This window comes from Phodopus roborovskii, unplaced genomic scaffold, assembly GCF_943737965.1.
Source record: "Phodopus roborovskii unplaced genomic scaffold, PHOROB, whole genome shotgun sequence".
Classification (NCBI taxonomy): domain Eukaryota; kingdom Metazoa; phylum Chordata; class Mammalia; order Rodentia; family Cricetidae; genus Phodopus; species Phodopus roborovskii.
The window spans coordinates 39,527,428-39,546,648 of record NW_026126480.1 but is presented as its reverse complement, the minus strand read 5'-3'; the positions used below and the strand labels follow the sequence as shown (position 1 = coordinate 39,546,648).

Here is a 19,221-nt window from a genome sequence, read left to right as displayed (position 1 = left end):
TTCTCTTATGTGGCTACATTTTGTGTAGCTAAAATAAAAAAAAAATCTAGCCAATTTTTTATAATTGGGTTTTAGATAACTGAGCATTTTAAGGCATTGGCTTCCTTGCCTTAGTTTTTTTTTTTTTTTTTTTCTTTTTTTTTTTTTCTGTTTTGAAACTTCAAATTTACTTTTGATTAGCAGTCAAATTCTAAGTTTCTCTGGGAGGGATACAATCTGAAAAGGAAAGTGAAGAGTTGCACATGTTCAGATGTATTTGGGAGATTTGTGTTAAGGTTTATTTGACCATGGAATGGAATTTAGAACTCCGTGAAAGAAAGCTGGTATCTAGAGCATTGATGTCACACAGCATGTGTCCCAGGCTGAGGAGATGTAAGAGCTAACAATGGCTGTCCATTCCAGCAGGCCACACTTCTGAAAGTAAGTTCTTCAAATTTAGACCTAGGTAATTACAACTTTCTTTCTGTTTTAAGTACCATTTTTTTTATTTTTTGAAAGAAGCTTCTTTGACCAAAACCAAGACCAGCATTGACCTATCAGTGTAAACATAAATATTAAAAGGCAGTTCGACAGCATGACCATGTAGTGAAATATGAGTAGTAAGTTCCCTCCTAAAGCCCATGACTTCCCCAGCCAAGAGTTTTGACCAGGACTACATTACCATACATGAATTTCCTCTCATGGAGCAGGCCTCAAATCAATCAAAAAGTAACTGGTTAACCCCCCCCCATCCAATGCACCAAAAAGTCATGTCACTATTGCCTCTTACATATATACCAGAGTATATTCTGCCTGGGAGGTTAGTATTGTAGTGCACAGAGTTCAGCATGGAGTAAGACCTCTGGTCTCTTTTTTTCCCCCCAGCAGCCTGCACAAACACCTTCTGAAGCTATGAAAACTATTCATTAGGGGAGAGTTTCCTGGTCAGTTTGAGATTGATTTCTCTGTCCTGAAACCAAAGTGTGTGGTATCCTCAGCAATAAGGACTTACCATCTAGTTATGGTGGGCAACAAAGAACATTAACAATACCTTGTGTTTTCTTGGGTGCTTCTGGGTTCTTTCTAACCAGTAACTTCCAGGAAGTTAACCCATGCTTAGCATTGTTTCCTGAGGTTTATTTTGGTTGTCTAGTTGTAGTTTTTAAAATGTTGGCTTTCACCAAGCAATGAGAAGGACCAGAAAGCAGCAAGTGAGCTTTGGTGGCTAGAATTCTGTTTCCCCACGTCACTTTCCCCCTGAGACTGTCAGAGTTAAGTATAAAGAACTTAAGTATTCCAGATGAGAAATGTTGAAGATACAGGCCTGAGAAGGATAGCAGGAGCTTGAATCACCCACCCCACCCCACCCCTGCCTCCCATAAGCATCCAATATCTACAAAGTGGGTTTTCAGGCTCTTCCTAGTGCTGTTCTGTCTTAGTTGTCTTTTCTGTACAAGACCTCTGAATTTCACACTCAGAGTGGGGTTGGGTGTGACTCTGAGTATGAGCATAATTCAGGAAGCCCCAAGCACATGGGAAGGAGGCAACAGCTAGCTCCAGGGTAGTCCTTCTATTTATTACTCAAGGGTCTATTAACTTCTGCCTGCATATCTATCCTATCTGTCCTTTAGCTCTCTTGCCTCAGGATTTTACATTTGAATCTCCTTTGCATGGAAATTTTCCCTGTTACCTACCTTGGGCCAGTTAAAACCTCTCTGGAAAGAGCCCCTTTGGTTTACATGTAATCTGTGTTTGAGGTCCATTTCCTCTTCACTGAAAGAAGTGTGTGGGGGATGCTAATGGCTGTGTGGGAGGGAGGCCACATTCACTGTTTGTCTGCACTTCTTTGCCCAGATATGTCTAAATTTTTTGATCTCCGAGCAATAATCATGATTGCCATTGGTGGTGGGATCCTGTCATCCATGCTTCTACTGATAGGAGTTGTCCTCTGTCTTTACTCCAAAGTAACCAAGGCACTGAATTCAGCTGGGTAAGAATGAACAATACCCCAATCAAATGGGGACACTGGGCCCTCTCCTGGAACAGGGTCACTTGTAGGAGACAGTCAAGGGCCACTGTCAGGTGTGAGAGGATGGGAACAGACGACACAGAAGCTTGAGGGTTTTCCTTCTAGCTTGGGGCTGCCGGCTCACAATCCTGATGCTCTCAGGATGGACAGTGTGTGCCAGCACTGCTTTCTGTCACTTGGCCTCAGGGACTGTGCCTTCTGGTGTTTAACAGGACCCTGACTGAGCATCCTTTCCATCCAGCACTGTAGACTGGGGAATCCACAGAGGGTGCCTTGGGGATGCGCTGTCTCCCACTCACAGAGTATGGCCATAGTGACCTCTGACCACTCACTGGGAAGCTCACATGGTCCCTTGTTCATTGTCAATGGCCGTGGGAAAGTGAAGTGGGCCAAGAGAAGAGAGACTCACTCCAAAGAGATGGATGTCAGATGAGAGATGTTTGAAGTTTGGGAGGGAGGCTGGCTGTCAGTGGTAATGGTGCCCCTTCATAGGGACTTAGATTCTGGAGGCCAGAGCTGAGCCCAGCCAACTGTAGCATCTTCTCCATCATTCCCACATCTCATGGGCCTGTGGCAGTCACTGGGGTGCAATTCACTCTCCGTTGCTTGGAGTGCTAGCCTGGGTTCACGTGCATAGCCATTGTAGAAGAGGGAAAGATGGGAAAGGAACAGAGAGATTTAACCCAGGGCTGATGTCACATGTGTGGTGGGCTCCAGCCCTGGACTTTCCCACATAGCCCTCATGATTGTAGACGCTCACTGGAAAGGACAATTCTAACCTCGTTTCATGTCTTTTAAGAACTGCAAAAGAAGCAGATGCTGCTGCAAGCTGTATTGTACCAAGCAAGCTCACCCAAGACAAGATCATCCTGGCCAAACCCATCACTGAGCCTTGTCGTACCGTCCAGTGCTGTGATGCATGTAGTGTCTACGCAGATGTTGGTGCCGTGCCACCTTGCTTTTGTAGCATAAGTGAAGGACTCTGACATAGCAGTGGTGGATAAAAAGAAAGATTCATGATTGATATTTCAATTTCTTAATAGAATATTTTCTGATTGAAGCCAACTTCTATAGTGTTTATGTCATATGCCATCTACATGATATATTTGTACTTTTATATAAATGGACGCTAATGAAAACAATCTTTGTATTATGTTTCTTAGTTGTACTTCTAACACTAATACCTACTATGAGATTTTGGCAAGCAGGTATGTAATGTGCTTTTGTAAAAATAGAAAATAGAATAGAAAATAAAAGTGCCCTGTCCTTTTCTAGCACCAGAAGGAAAAGGTAAGCTAATTTCAGGGCACTTCTAACTTTAGCAGCAGTTAAGTGTGGGAACTCTGGAGTAATGGGAATGGTTCTTCCGAGAGCTTGTTCCTCCTCAGTCCAGCTTGTTGAATGTCGTGACAGGAGCATCACTCACTGGGAGAGTGGGGTATCTCTGGGTTTAATTCTGGGTTGATCTCTGTGGCTTGTAAAGAACGGCAATGTGGAATGTAATGATGCCCACCTATAATCCCACCTGGGAGGTGGACACTGGAGGATTATGTGTTCAAGGTCGTCATCAACTACACTGAGTTTGAACCACTCTGGGCTACATTAGACCCTTCTTCAGGAGAGAGAGAGAAGGAAAGAGAGAGAGAGAGAGAGAGAGAGAGAGAGAGAGAGAGAGAGAGAGAGAGAGAGAGCACATATGTGCTAGTAGGAGCAGGCAAACCTGAGCTTGCCCACGGAGATTTTACATCTGTTGAGAAGCAGGTGGCCCCTTTTGATCGCCTTTACACTGGCCAGTGCTGATTCAGCTGACAAAATCAACATACCAAAACCCTGCAACCCAAGACAGAAGCCCAGGTTCCCTTCATCACCGCACAGGCAAGAGGGTGTGCCTTCCGCACTTCTTCTCCTGAGGCCCTGCAGCCTCTGCCTAGTACAGATGTCTCACCATGAATTTCCTCTCTTCAGCTAGGACTGTTCGCGCCACAGATACAGTTCATAGAAAGAGATATTAGCTAGTGATGTGTTGTCACCTATTGAAAGGGAATTAAAGGAGAGGAAAAGAAAATGCAGAGAGCAGCTGCTTCCTAGGGATGGACAAAATGTGGGGCGTGCAGCAGGGACCCCTGCTGCTCTTCAGGAACCAATCCTGCATGCCTGCTCTCAGGAAGTGAACACTCAGGTCTCACCCCAGCACTAGGTCTCGGGGGTGGGGGGCACCACTACAAGATTCTGTAGGTGAAATAATCTGTCTCTCTTGAGTTTCCAGAACACTGCCTTCACCCCTTACTTGGCTTTGATTCTCTTGCTATCCAGCGAGGCCCTAGAACAGTTAAATACATTTCTAACCTCAGCCGGTGGGCAGCTTAGTACATGATATGGAAGGCCTGTGACAGCTTGTCTTTATCTGAGGGACTAAGTCTGGTTTGGGTATCAAAAGGGGCATGAGGCAGGAGGGACAAGGCATTTTCGGGACTTTCATGGTAGGTAGTAGATCAGAGTACCACAGCAGGTTTTAGAACCAATGGATTCAGATTGTGTTTTAACTTGGCTTGCACTTTGGGAAGTGCCATGACTTCTCCCGGCCATCGGGACTGTAATTAAGAGTGGGACTTGTGTAGGGACCATCAACGAGAGGAGGTCTTCCTGGCCCACAGAAATCCTGACTAATGGCAATAGCACAAAGCAGGCTTCTTACCTACCTGGACCCCAAGTGTTTGTCCATTCCCAGGCGACTACAAAATCTTCACACACACTGATGCTCAGCGACAGGGGTGGGAGGAGATTTCAGTCATGGGAAGGAGGAGCAGTTGAGGCAAAGCCCAGAATGGGGTGATTATGCACAGACACAGATAATTGTGAACAGTCCTTAGTAATTAGAAGTCCACACACAGGTATCTCACCCACTACCCCACTATATCCCTATCTCTTATGTGACTGCTTGTATAGATAGGAATCCAGCAGAGCTGTGTAGGCATCTGGGGAGTCCCCTGTGCCATTGGGGTCACCTTGCTGTGGTAGCATTGGGTATGGGGCTAACCCTGATCCAGGGCTGACCAGGAATGGATTCCCTGGGGCACAGTTGAGGACTATCCCCTCCCCAAGTCACAGTTCAGGGCTGAATGAGGATGCCTGGACTTCAGAGAGTCTGGAGCAACATGGAAGAGTGGAGGGGTACAGGAAGGTTTCACTCTAGGTGACCCTGCCTCATTCTAACTTCCAAGGGTCTTCTGAGTGATTCCTAGTGTCTTAGTTCCCTTTCTAATGCTATGATGTAACACCATGACCGAGGCAACTTATAGTAAAAGGTGTTTATTTGGGCTTACGGTCCCAGAGGGTGAGTCGATGACCATTGTGGTGGGTAGTATGGCTGCAGGCAGGCAGTCAGGCATGTCAGTGAAGCAGTAACTGAGAGCCTGCATCTGATCCACAAGCATGAAGCAAAGAGAGCTAATTGGGAATGGTGTGAGTGGGCCTTTGAAACCCCAAAGCCCACTCCCAGTGACACACCTCCAACAAGGCCATACGGTTCCTAATCCTTCCTAAACAGTTCTACCAACCAGGGACCAAGAATTCAAATACACGAACATTATGGGGAATTCCCATTTAAACCACCATACCTAGAACTGGCCATTCACTAAAAAGTCCCATGTGAAGTTAGAGCAGGATTAGTTTCTCTCTACCATACATGTCTGTCTCCATCAACAATTGCCTGGACTTTATGCCATCTCCCTTCCCCTTTCCCCCTCCTTTACACAGACTAGAAAAGTTCCTGCCAGGGCCTTTACACATCCACCTTTATCTTAATAAATCCCTCAAGATATCTTCTATTGCATCTTTCTTCTATTGCCTTTCCTTTGCCCTAATTTGCATCCTTTCCCACCCAAGGTGCCACATTCCGTCTGATCACCCTGTTTTGACACCCTAAACACTTGCCCTTATATGAATTTTTGATTTGTTATCTATTCCCCCCCCCACTTAGAATGCAGGTTCCATAAGAGTAAAAATCTGTGTGCCTTGTGCTCAGTTCTGTATTCCCACCTCCTAGGATAGTGAGCAACGAAGACTTGCTCAGTGAGTGAAAGAATAAGTGAATGGATGAATGAACAGGCAGCCCCTTTCACATATATACTCTTCTTCTGAGCCTCATGTGGGACACCAGAAATTATGTCTCTAAGTTGCAAGCTCAGTGCCTGAGGGACTCTGATCCACTTGCTTATCTTCTTCAAGGGGACAGAGTCAGAAATCCTTGCAGGAAGGCCTGACCTGCACTGTATTTTCCTTCCCATCCTTTGTCCCTCCCCTACCCCTCAGGTTAGCCTCCTATAGGTATCTGAGGGTCCGGATGGGCCCAGAGTTTGCCAGGTACCATGTTATCCCTGGTCTGCTGAACTTTGGACCCCATACACTTCTATTCCTGGAGAAGGCACGGCTTTGAGCCAGTGGTGCCACCTCACTCATGGTCTGCACGGACAGGGTCAAGCTTCTAGTGTAGGTCAAGGCCAGAGGAACTGCTACATAACTGCAGAGCCCTGTGCAGAACTGGGCTGGCTGGCCCACAGCCCCGTGACAAGTGACCTGGAAGGGTGAGTACAATGCCAGAGACTGCTGGCCAGGAGGCAGCCCCACAGCTGTGGAGTTCTCACCAGCATCACCCCTGTGTGGCCAAACTGACACGTTTCCCTAGATGCCAGGAAGCCGAGGCTCAGAGAAATATAAAAGCCTGCAGGCCCTGAGGCACACTGCAAAGATGGAGGTCACTGGACGACTGTTCATTTGGGCCCTGTTAGTTGCGTCCTGTGGAGCGCAGCTGAATTCAACAGCAGTTGAAGGTAAGAAAATTGAACCAGATTCTTCAACTCAAACATGGAAGACCTGATTTTACCAGGCCGCTTCCAAAACTTAGAAAGCTTTGTATCTGCTGCTGCCCTCATTACAGAGAATAACTCACCTTTGTGGCCTCTGCAAGACTTTTGTCTTACTGGTCACTTCCTTATAGACCATGGGGTCAGGTTCATTGAAATAGAAAAGGCACAAACAATTTCACTTTTAACAGTATATCTTAGGAAAGTAATCCTAAAACTATATACCTGCATGAATAGATATTGACTTAATTTTTTAAAAAATGCAAATTTAAGTTGCTATTTTTTTGAGGGTAAATCAGTACAGAGACATACATACTCTGGTAAGCTTTAAAAAGTTACATATACAAGAAAGGGTCTTTACTAAGAGGGAAAATGTAGCTGGATGGTGGTGGCACATGCCTTTAGTCCCAGCACTTGGGAGGCAGAGGCAGGTGGATCTCTGTAAAATTGAGGCCAGTGTGGTCTACAGAGCAAGTGCCAGGACAGGTTCCAAAGCTACACAGGAAAACCCTGTCTACAAAAACCAAACTAAAAACAAAGAGGGAAAATGTCTAAAGTTTTACAATATGATAGTGCTTATGTCTAGAACTACACACGGAACATTTCTAAAATCGAAAAGAGGAGGAAAGGAAAGGACTGAGAGATTCAGAGCAGGGTTTTAATGAAGATGCTGATCCCGGGTGGGTGGGATTGTGCCACTCTTTTCAATTAGCGCTCTTTTCCCCGGCAACTATAGGACTGGCTATTGTTAGGTAAGCAGAAGTTTCGTTCATCAATCACAGGTGAAAGAGAACATGAATAAGATCTGTTTCTAAATACATGGGGGTTTTGCTCATCTGTCTCATCTGGGAAATGTATCTGTTCTGGTCCTTGCTTGATTTTGTGTGTGTGTGTGTGTGTGTGTGTGTGTGTGGTTGATATACCCAATGCCACTCCATTAGAGAATGCTGACTTTTTCCTCTTCCAGAAGTTATAAATGACAATTCTGTTGTTAACTTTTACCCTAGTACCTAGATTTTCATTCACTCATTTAAAAATAACAAAATAAAATATAATAAGATAAAAAACTATCACACTCAAGTTGGACAGGACAAACCAACAAAAGGAAAAGAGAGTAAGAGAAGGCACAAGAGTCAGAGAGCCACTAAAGCCACACAGTCAGGGGTCCCATAGAACAGGAAACTGGAAGTCTGGCCTTGTCTTTAAACTATTCAACTGTAAGAACTCCTTATCTGTTCTAGATAGGTCTTTCTTCAGGCCCTAGTATATTCCTTTTATGGACCACATGTAGAAGAATTACAATTTCTCCCCCAGGACACAAAAGGCCCATTGATTATGCCTTGGTTTGCAGCAAATGCAGTATTTCACCAAGTCACCTGCCTACTTATAGGTCTGTTCTATTCCTTGTGGGATGGTGAATCCTAGTGTCTGCTAGGGACCACTCCTTTTCTCAGTGCCAACTATGCTATCTACTAGGCAAATCAAGATGCACAGCCAGTCTGGGAGGTGCCAATCTGGGAGAGACCCACAAAGCCCTGGTCCTACAGCTTAATGCTGATGAGAACTGCACCTGGACCATAGAGAGGCCTGAAAACAGGAGCATCCGAATCATCTTCTCCCACATCCAGTAAGTGGAGACTTCAGTTTCTCAAGGGTGGTGCTGATTCTAGCCATGTTGGGGTGGGAGACAAACTCTCAGTGGAGGGAACTCAGCTGCTTCTATAAACTGAAGAGATCCCATTATGGTCATAATGATGATGATAATAGTTATGGCCGCTGGTCATCACTGAAGACTGACTGGCATGCCAAAATCTGAGTCCCACAGGTGCTGTGAGGCCAGTGCTAGAGTTACAAATGCAAGGAGCTGGATAACTTGCTGAGGTCAGTCAAATAGTTCATAGAACCATCAAGGTTGGCACCCAGCTAATCTAGTTCTAGACTGTAGACTTTAAAATCTTAAACTGTGGTTCCAAATTCTGATCTATACTAGAGCCAGCACAGAAGTTTCCGAAAAACCCCTCCAATCTCAGGCTACACCCTATAACTTAAATCACAGCCTTCAGGGCAGGGGTGGGGGACTAGTTCTGCTAATTTTTGAAATTTTAAAGACACCATACATTTACGCATGTTTTGTAATGCCTTTGCTATGCTATGCTAAGATCCTAGACTCTGTGCACCACAAAGCCTCAGGACGTCACAAGATAAGCTCTAGTTGATTTTCCAACACTTTTCTGAAGCAGATGCAACCCAATTCAGTAGATAAGAAAGCTCAGATAAATCACTCTCCGGATCAATGCCACCAATTAGTAGATGAAGGAAGAGGATGGAATCCTAGCATCCCAGCTCTGGAGCCCCTGTTCTTACCCTACTTAGGTGGTTCTCGCTCTGTAGCTGCCAGAATCACCAAGAGGGCTCATCAAAGTGCATATGCTGGGCCATGTTGGGGTCCTTATTATCTAATTTAAATAATGTGGGTGGAGCCTGAAAATCTGCAAAAGAAACACATTCTCAGGTGGCTCTGATGTTTCAGCCACCATGCTTGGAGAACCAGGGCTCTACATTGCAGAAGGAGGAACTGGCTGACCTTCAGTCAAATGCAAAGAAGTCTTCTTGGAACAGTAGAGCTATTAGAAACCTATACCCCTCTCCATTTTTTTTTTTGATATATAAAGAGAAAGAGCAGAGCTGTGGTAAGAGCAAAACTCAGCAGGAATAAGTCAACATTCATTGGGGCAAATTCTCGTGTATAAAGCTTATGGTAGGTGCTTCATGCTAAGAACACCAATAACAAAACAACAAAAATCTCACATATAAATGAAGTTCATTTACAGAAGAGAAGACTGAGGTCTGAAGTTAAACAAGGTTAAATTGCTAGTCCAAAGCTATACAGCTGGGGGGGGGATGCTTAAGGAGGAAGGGGAGTTCAGCTTCTCTGTGCTAGTAATATTGGCTCAAAGCCATCTTGAACACAGATCCTCAGTGGGCATTTGGAAAGAGCCTGAAGCATGGACAGAAAGTGGAAATCCTGGGCTGCCCTTCTCAGTGCAAAGCATTGAACTATCCTTCAGAATGAGCATATGGGGAGAGGGAGGGGCAGCTGGGGGATGCTTCCTGGGAAGGTGGCTATGGAGGAGTAGTTGATTTTCAGCAGGCTTGGCTATTAAATATTAGTGAGGCTGGATTCTCACCAATTAGTCATCTCAGGACATGGGGAACAGGGACAATGGAAGGGGAGGAGGGCTGTGGCCCTGGATTCTAAGCCTGGCTTTTTGAGCATTCCACTAACTGTAACTTGCAAGTGAGTTCACTTTTCAGAGCCCATTCAGGTTGTGGTTTGATGTTGAAGAAGGCTCTGGCTTAGGACTGGTCTTAGAGAGGTTTAAATGAACTGGACTGCCCCCACTTTATAAAGTGTCTGCTAATATGAACAGGGGACAATGCCTTTTGAAAGCCACTTTGCTAGTGGCTCTTCTCCAACCACAGGTGTGTTGTGTTCCCAGGTTGGATCCAGATGGGCGGTGTGAAAATGAGAACATTAAGGTGTTTGATGGGAACTCCACCAACAGGCCTCTGCTAGGGGTGGCCTGCAGTAAAAATGACTTCGTGCCTGTATTTGAATCATCAACCAATTCACTGACATTTCAGATAGTCACAGACAGGACAAGTGCCCAAAGAAGTGTCTTCATCTTCTACTACTACTTCTCCGCTGGTACCTGTAAGTTGTCCTTGGTACATCCTTTCCACAACCCCCAGCATGCACAGGTTACAGAGCTCCTGCTGGGGACATTGTGCTCTTGAGTCTGTTCTCCCAGGCCCCTCTTAGGAGGAAAGGCACTTCTCCAGTGCTGTGTACAGAAATCGCAGATTCAGTCACCACCTTTGAAAATCCGGTTCTTTGGCTCTGGGGGAAACACATGGTGCTTTTCCTCTAACCAGTTCCCTGGAGAGGCAGATTTGTCTCAGCAGACAGCTACAGGCTGAAAAATGCTGTCTGAGCCCGATGGAGAGATTGTTCAGCCTGTTTAGTAATGTGAGGCCTCTGTGACACCTGTCAGGGACCAGACTCCCTGGTCTGATTCATTAGATGTGGGCTGAGGCCCTTGAGCCTTTGAATCTATCAGGTTCCGGGAGGTGATTCTGACAAGAACCAGGGAGCACGTGTGCAGTGAGGCTCATCCAGTTTTTAGGTTGTTAGATGCTACCTGAGTCTACATACTCAGCCTCCGATTCCAGTTTGACCTTGGTAGAATGCCATGGAGTGGAGGCAGCAGATTCACAAGGAGAGCTTCACGCTGGATGTTGTAGAAGAGCTCTCTTGACACTGATATCTTGTGCTAAAGAACCACCAAGTGGGGGCATCAAGCTCTTCAGGAGCTGGACCCAGGCCACCTCCTCACACCTGAGGTGGAGACGCTACCCAACATGAGTCCTATGAGCCACCTAAACTATTTTATACCTCCTTGGGGGACTTCAATTTGCTTCTTTGTGTTTTCTTTACCATGTTGCCCACTACTGCACCTACAGTGGTAGGGGAGGACTAAAGAAGATTGCATCTGAGGTGAGCTTTGAATACTAGCATCGCAAGGATAGGGAGAGGAGAGAGTAGCAGAGAAGGACTCTGTGTTGAAGCCCAAGCAGACATGCTAGGAAAAGGCAGTCTAGAACAGCAGCTCTTACGCTGGTAACAGTGGAACTAGATAGCAATAGTGCGTGAAGAACCTCCAGCACTAGCCTTGAGAATGTAGTTATGTTCTGCAGCTCTATACAGGCCGTGCAGGGTCTCTCTAACCAGTTCAGATCACTTTAGTATGATCCATTTGACAGTAGGGCAGAGATGCACTCTCAGGCACACCAAGGGCAAAAGGTCTGCTTCTAAGAGAAGATGAAAGCTTCAAATGTGACCCACATAGAAGACAGTGGTGTGACACTCAGGGAGGACATGTTAAGTCCCATACACCACAGAAAAATGACAGCCGTCTTTGTCTCTTCACAGCTATTCCAAACTGTGGTGGCTACCTGGACACTTTGGAAGGATCCTTCACCAGTCCCAATTATCCAAAGCCACACCCTGAGCTGGCATACTGTGTGTGGCACATACAAGTAGAGAAAGGCTATAAGATAAAACTGAACTTTAAAGAGATCTTGTAAGTATTGTGGTTCACTGTAGTAACCCCAGCAACTGGGGGACCAATGTGGGGAGGAAAAAAATCTCATGCCCCCGTATGTGGGCACTTTTCAGAGAACACCTATCAGTGCTGTTTACTATTTTTCTGGAGATTCTGAGGTCCCATGCAGGGACTGATGAAGTTCCAGGTTTGTCATCATAAATCTGAGCTATCATTGTAAGGAAGAGTCCTTCATGACTTCAGAAGGAATGATGGCTAATAGAACAGAATTGGTTTGAAAAGATGTTTACATTGGAGGCCATCCTTCTTAGCCTAGAAATGGATGAATATTGCCGATTTGATTTCATCGCACTCTATGATGGCCCCTCCACCACATCTGGTCTGCTCAAACAAGTTTGTGGCCGTGAGCAACCTACCTTCGAATCTTCCTCAGACTCCATGACTGTTGTGCTATCTACAGATTATGCCAATTCCTACAGAGGTTTTTCTGCTTCCTATACTTCAATTTATACAGAAGATGTAAACACTAGTAAGTCATTTATCATGACCTTTAAGCTATTTTGAGCTCCTTTGATGATTACATATATAGACATTGCTTCTTAATTCTTAGTCTGCATGTGGCTAGCCTTGTCTGAAAGCCTATGCCAGTGTACTTGGGGGAATATAGCTAAACCACAGGCTTGAGAATCTTCTCTGTGCCTTCTTACTACAGGAGGAAGCAAATAACTCCATTAAGTTAAAAAGGATTTTTGTAGAATGCAGGGTCTGGTTGACTTATAATTAATGTCTTCTGTCTTGACATAATTTTAAAGAAATGTCACATAATAATTGGGGAAGAAGAGGCTATGAATTTAGAAGTGGGGGCTTGGAAAGAATTAGAGGGAGGTCATTCAGAAAGTTCTTGGGGAATGAATGGGAGAAGGGGGGAAATGATATAACTATATTTTAATTAAAATGTAAAAAATAGTAGGTGTATAGATTATAGCTCTAAACAAGGTAGCAATGGGCATTGTGAAAAGTTCACCAATTCCTTGGCTATTTAAGTATCTGCCTACTATTAGGGTACTGTGAGTTTAGATATTTGCTTACTTATTTTGTGTGTGTGCATGTGCACGCATTAATGTATTTGCACACATACAAGTGCGTGCATGAGTGCATGTGTGTGTGTGTGTGTGTGTGTGTGTGTGTGTGAGAGAGAGAGAGAGAGAGAGAGAGAGAGAGAGAGAGAGAGAGAGAGAGAGAGAGATTGTATAGAGGCCAGAGGAGGACATGGGGTATCCTACTCTAGCACTTTCTGTCTTATTCCCTTGAGGCAGGATCTTAATCTGGAGGTGGGCTGGCAGTCAGCAAACTCTAGTGACCCTTCTGTCTCAATTCTCAAGAGCAATAGGCTTACAGGCATGAACACTACCACACTGGGCTTTTTATGGGGGTTCTGGAGATTCTAACTCAGGTTTTCATGCTTGATCAGAAAGTTCTCTTACTGACAGCCACCCTCCCAGCCCAGTGGGTTTGGGTTGTTTGTTGCTGTTGTTTCATTTGTTGAGACAAGGTCTCACTCTGTAGCCCTGGATCTCACTGTGTAGCCCTGGTTGACTCAGAACTCACAGAGATCCACCTGCCTCTACCTTCTAACTGCTGGGACTAAAGGCATGCAACACCAATCCCAGCAGGTTAAACTTGTAGTAGACTCATCTGCACATGGGAATCTTGAAAATGCCAAGTTCCTAGTTGGCCAAAACGTGATCATTCTTTCTATTCTGTTCCCCCTTTTCTTGGTAGCATCTTTAAGTTGTGCTTCTGACAAGATGAGAGTCATCATAAGCAAGTCGTATCTGCAGTCACTTAACTACAATGAGAACAATTTGCAACTAAATGACCCAACTTGCAGACCGAGTGTATCAAATGTCGTAGAATTCTCTATCCCTCTGCACAAATGTGGTACAATTAAAAAGGTACTGTGAAATCCACAGTCGGGTTCTGTCAACTGCTGAACACATGGTGATGCACAATCATGAAGCTTCTGTATCTTTCACAAACCATATCAAACTCCCATGGTTGGACTGAGAAAGCATGTTCACAGATGTGCACACACCCAGTCACACAGAGGCGTGACTGTCTCATTCATTTGCAAGGTAACTGGAGGATGTTGCTTTTCCCAGAGGCAAAGAGCTCTGAAACTTCACTGCCGAGGGTTGGAACATCTGTGGTCAGGGTTTCCTAGCTTACCAGGAAAAGTTGTGTGGATACTGTTACATTCTCTATTTGGTAAAACTGAGCTAGTCTTAAGACTTTATTTTCCTTGAAAATGCAGAAAGCAAAAGCACATTTTAAATATGAAATGTTGTTAAGTCTGCGATTTGGTCTGCACACTTTAGTGGTACCATTTAAGACCTCAAGCATTGTCAACACTTTTAGGTCCCTTTAAGATGCATGCTATAAACTTAAACCACCTTGTGATTGAAGAGGACAGAGGCTAGACCAGAGGAATTGATAAGAAATAAATATTTAATTCTGTTCACTTTTTTCTTCCAAAAAATGAACACACAGGCTTAGTTATTTCCCAGACATCTAGGGTGCCCTGTGGCCAAACTTGCATCTGCATGCATTTGGGGAACCTCATAATTAGCCACATTTACTTAGGCCTCTTTCCAGAAGAAATGTGTGGTAGAACTCAGTCTTTTATTTATGGCACGCATGGCCTCACACATGCTGGGCAAGCCCTCTGCCTCCCAGCTCTAGCCTCAGTCCTCTTTCTATTTTTGTTTCAAAATAGGATCTCATTAAGTTGTCCACACACACTGGCTTTGAACTCTATAGCTCAAGCAGGCTATGAACTTGTGATCCTTCTGCCTCAGCCTGCCTAGGAGCTGTGGTTATAGGTCTGTGCCAACAGGCCTGGTATGGTGAGCTTACAGTCTTTACAGGGCTGGAAACTTGCCTTCCACGATGATGCTGATGTAACGGAAGGGAAGTCCTACCCAATTCTTTCAGCCTTTCTAATACAAGCTGTACCTTCACTATCTTCCTTCTGCAGGTCATTGCTCAAGTAAAGCACATGTAAGGTTGAGAGTATCTGATGTGAAAGCTGTCCTCTCGTGACTTAAGGAAATGAAGTTGCTACCTCCTTTGTGCTCTGAAATATTGATGGGCTAATGCACACAATTTGAATTCCTTCCCATTCTGCAGATAGAGGACCACACAATCTCTTATACCAACATAATCGCCTTCACTGAGTCACCAGTTTCTGCAGTGATCACTCGTCAGAAGCACATCCAGATTGTGGTGACATGTGAGATGGAATATAATTCTACTGTGGAGATTCTGTATATAACTGAAGATGACGTCATACAAAACCAAAGTGTCCTGGGCAAATACAACACCAGCATGGCTCTTTATGAGTCCAACTCATTTGAAAACCCCGTACAGTCACCATATTTTGTGGATTTGAACCAAACTCTTTTTGTTCAAGTCAGTTTGCATACCTCAGACCCAAGTCTGGTGGTGTTTCTGGATACTTGCCGAGCCTCTCCCACATCTGACTTTGCATCGCCAACCTATGACTTGATCAACAGCGGGTATGCACTCATGTGATGGGTCTCTGTATTTGCCAGCAGAATTATTCCTTTTTTTTCTTTTTTTCTTTTTGATGTGTGTAGGGGTTCGTGGGTAAATGAGTTAATGGGCACATGTGTGCATGTGGAAGCTAGAGATTGACATTACTCATCTTCCTCAAAGATACTCTGGCGTATTTTTAAATTAATGTTTCTTATTTGTATCTATGTGTGGTATATTATGAATGCATGTTCACTTGTGCATTGACACACATCAGTATTCACATGTGTGGGTGAGTGTATGCACCTGTGGAGGCCTGAGGCTGATGCCAAGAGTCTCACTCTACATCTTATTCATTGAGGCTGGGTATCTCAGTTGAACCTAGAACTTGCTAGCGGGCTATTGTGGTTGGCCAGCTTGCTTTGGGGTTTTCTCTGTCTCTACTTTCTGGGTGTTGGAATCACAGGTAGGCCACTACACTCACCTGGCTTTTATGTAGATTCCTAAGAGGGATCCGAATTTTGGTCCTCAGACTTGCATAGAAGGTGCTCTAACCAGTGACCCATCTCATCCCCTCATTATTTTTTTCTTTTTTGAGATAGGGCCTTTCATTGAACCCAAAGCGTGTGGATTCAGCTAGGCTGGCTGGCCAAAAACCTCAGGCATTTTCCTCACTCTGCCTCCCTAACAAGGGATTGCAAGCATACTAGACTTCCATTCGAGCACTGGGGAGTGAACTCAGGTTCTCATGGTAGTGTGTAAAGCACTTTGCTGATTGAACAGTTTCCCCAGCCCACAGTAGTAATGATTTGAATAAAGCAAGTTTTGTAGTTAAAAACACTCATTATCTATGTGTGTATATATTTATATTTATGCATATAAAGGTTTCCTGTTATGGAATTTTATTAAGCTTAATCATTTAAAAAGTGTTACTATGTACTAACCACAAATAGTTCAAGTTAAAATATTTAGATAGGCTGTCTGTATTCTTTGGTTTTAAAATTGCAATATAAAAATTTATTGGTGGAGAATAAAACTACTTACATTTTGTCTAGAAGGGCCTATTTGTGGTTTTGCTTTTGGTTTACTTTGGCTATTTTCTGCAAGGTCTTGGAAGGCTCTTTAATATGTGCCAGTCTTAGAACATTATGTTATCAAGAAAACAGATTTAACATCTTTTTTAAAAAAGGAAAAGCAGGTGGTGTTTTGAAAGAGAATCGCCTTTTTCCATTAAAAGTTGATGGGCAATCAATCAGCTGTACTTACGAATCGATATCAAGCACTTTGGTGTTTGAGGCCTAGTGCACAGGGCCAGGAATCTCAGAGCAGGACTTTATTAGCTTTCCCAGAACCAGTGCCACCACTCAAGCTCACCACACTCTGAACACTGATATCTTTCTAGAGCAGTTCCTAGAGTCACACATTGTACAAAGCTTGTATTATCTCACTTTTGTACGGAAAAGCCTCCATGCACTTTCTGACTGTCCCTAAATTGTGTTCCAGTTGCAGTCAAGATGAGACTTGTCAAGTGTATCCCTTATCTGGACACTATGGGAGATTCCAGTTTAATGCCTTTAAATTCTTGAGACATCTGAGCTCTGTGTATCTGAAGTGTAAGATGTTGATCTGTGATACCAATGACCAGACGTCTCGCTGCAATCAAGGCTGTATCTCAAGAAGGAAACGAGATATTTCTTCATACAAATGGAAGGCTGATTCTGTCATAGGACCAATTCGCCTGAAGAGGGACCGAAGTGCAAGTGGAAACTCAGGCAAGAGCACACTATTCATGGTCTAAGGACACTTGGTGGCTCATAGGATATGGGTCAAATCTGTTGTTCCTGAGACGTACAGTTTAGAGGCTTGAAGTAGAAATTCTAGCAAGCAAATGATTAAGTACACAAGATGAATGCTTTCATCATATAAGCATATATAAATGCATAGCACACTGTATTATACCATTTGTGCAGCCTTTAAGAGTGTACATGCACTGTTTCTAAAAAGAGACTTCCTTTAGCTTCCCAGTTCCTTATTAAGCGGATAAGCAAACTAGAAAAACACCTATTTTTCTGAATGAGGAATGAGGAACAAAGTTAACCAGTGCCCACATCACAGCCTACTTGGGGAAAAAGTTATCTTTTCACAGTAGACAATGTCATAGTATCATAGGGCAACCTACTTACTTCTGGGCATATTGAAACCTGATAGGCTGCATAGGAAAGACTCAAAGACAGTCCACAGTCAAATGGCCTAAGATAAAACATAAATATAATGAATTTGGATTGTTGGAGAATTATCTCCCTCTAGGAAGTTGAAATTATATATTATTAATTCATGCATAAGATTCATAGGGCATAACATGAATATTGCCAAAATTTTGTAATAATAATACTAAAACTATTTCCAATTCCAGAACTTCTGCCTCAAACACGTGCACCAGAAACTCCAAACCAACCTCTCAGCCACCTGCACCTCTTTTCCTTCATGGTTCTTGCTCTCAATGTGGTGATTGTGGCTGCAGTGACAGTGAGGCATTTTGTAAATCAACGGATGGACCACAGATACCAGAAGTTGCAGGTCTACTAGCTGTTGACCCTAAGAAGGCCCTTGTGTTCTCGAGAGTGCTGGATGAAACAGATCCATGTGGCTACAAGGGTTAGGGATAAACCAGGAAGGCCTGAATGGTCAACACACACACACACCTTTATGTTCATATCATAGTGACAGTGTATTTTATTATTGGATGACTGAAATAAACAACTATTGTATCTGGTCACCTTTTCTGGATGCAGTCTCACTATGGAACACTGACTGGCCTGGAACTTGCTGTGTAGACCAGGCTGGCCTTGAATTCTCAGAGGCCCTGCCTCTGCCTCCCCAGTGCTGGGACTAAAGGTCTAAAGGTGTGAGCCACTATATATAACTCAGATTGTTTTTGAGATGCAAAGTAAAATGTGTCATGTATAAAAGTTAAAGAATAAATGCAAATATGCTACCCTTTGAATGACAAAATGTTATATAATTTGAAACTGAAGAAGTGAGCTCTTCTATCCATTGGTGATGCGCAGTCTGCATACCTCACCCTTGTGCAGTCCAAGGGAGTTTTGATGGGAAGAACTTAATGGTAAAATGAAACTTCAGACTGCTTTCTGAGTTATGAAATGAAACATTCCTCTCCTATTTCCTGTGGGTCTGAGCATTTGTTATTGAAGGCCTAAAATGAACTACTTTATACCTGCCAACACCAAAGCTAATTATGTTAGACTATATATCCCCATCTTTCCAGCCAACAACATATATTTTCATGTTCCAGATAGATCTCAGCAGGTAGCTGCATCCCAGAATGCCAAAGGATTTTTGGCTTTTGCTTCTTTCTATGTTTTGTTACATTTTATTCTATAAATATATATCATGTACATCATGTATTATAGGGAATCCACTGGTATACAATGGATATAAAAGACACCACTACAGTCCTTACAGGCCTGCTGATTTTCCTGCCCTAAATCAAAGCAGATACTTCTCACTTACTTTTTAACATCTCAGTGATGATCTTTGAAAGGTTTCCCAAATATTCATGGAACAATTCTCCTCTTTGCCTATCTCCTTTTCAATCTCACTATTACAAACTCCTTTTCAATATAACATAGAAACACCTAAATGTTTCACT

General features: G+C 43.8%; 2 protein-coding genes across 2 annotated transcripts; both read left to right on the top strand.

The window, feature by feature from the left end:
• Nucleotides 1-168: 168 nt before the first annotated feature.
• Nucleotides 169-3,009, top strand: LOC127227794 (protein FAM24A-like). The gene is made up of 3 exons (XM_051192127.1): nt 169-420; nt 1,834-1,969; nt 2,808-3,009. The coding sequence occupies exons 2-3, from the start codon at nt 1,836-1,838 to the stop codon at nt 2,992-2,994; spliced, it is 321 nt and encodes a 106-aa protein (XP_051048084.1). The 5' UTR covers nt 169-420; nt 1,834-1,835; the 3' UTR covers nt 2,995-3,009.
• Nucleotides 3,010-6,742: 3,733 nt separating this feature from the next.
• Cuzd1 (CUB and zona pellucida like domains 1) lies at nt 6,743-18,154 on the top strand. Its single transcript, XM_051192055.1, has 9 exons — nt 6,743-6,837; nt 8,347-8,497; nt 10,371-10,585; nt 11,864-12,014; nt 12,308-12,525; nt 13,779-13,951; nt 15,186-15,574; nt 17,055-17,323; nt 17,965-18,154. The coding sequence occupies exons 1-9, from the start codon at nt 6,756-6,758 to the stop codon at nt 18,135-18,137; spliced, it is 1,821 nt and encodes a 606-aa protein (XP_051048012.1). The 5' UTR covers nt 6,743-6,755; the 3' UTR covers nt 18,138-18,154.
• Nucleotides 18,155-19,221: the final 1,067 nt, after the last annotated feature.

Bases quoted from the DNA above. Each gene is read 5' to 3' on its own strand.
- Cuzd1 (XM_051192055.1), top strand. From the start codon at position 6,756: ATGGAGGTCACTGGACGACTGTTCATTTGGGCCCTGTTAGTTGCGTCC. The intron at 12,015-12,307 runs GTAAGTATTGTG...CATCCTTCTTAG, and splicing joins CTGAACTTTAAAGAGATCTT to CCTAGAAATGGATGAATATT. The intron at 13,952-15,185 runs GTACTGTGAAAT...CCCATTCTGCAG, and splicing joins AATGTGGTACAATTAAAAAG to ATAGAGGACCACACAATCTC.
- LOC127227794 (XM_051192127.1), top strand. From the start codon at position 1,836: ATGTCTAAATTTTTTGATCTCCGAGCAATAATCATGATTGCCATTGGT. The intron at 1,970-2,807 runs GTAAGAATGAAC...ATGTCTTTTAAG, and splicing joins AAGGCACTGAATTCAGCTGG to AACTGCAAAAGAAGCAGATG.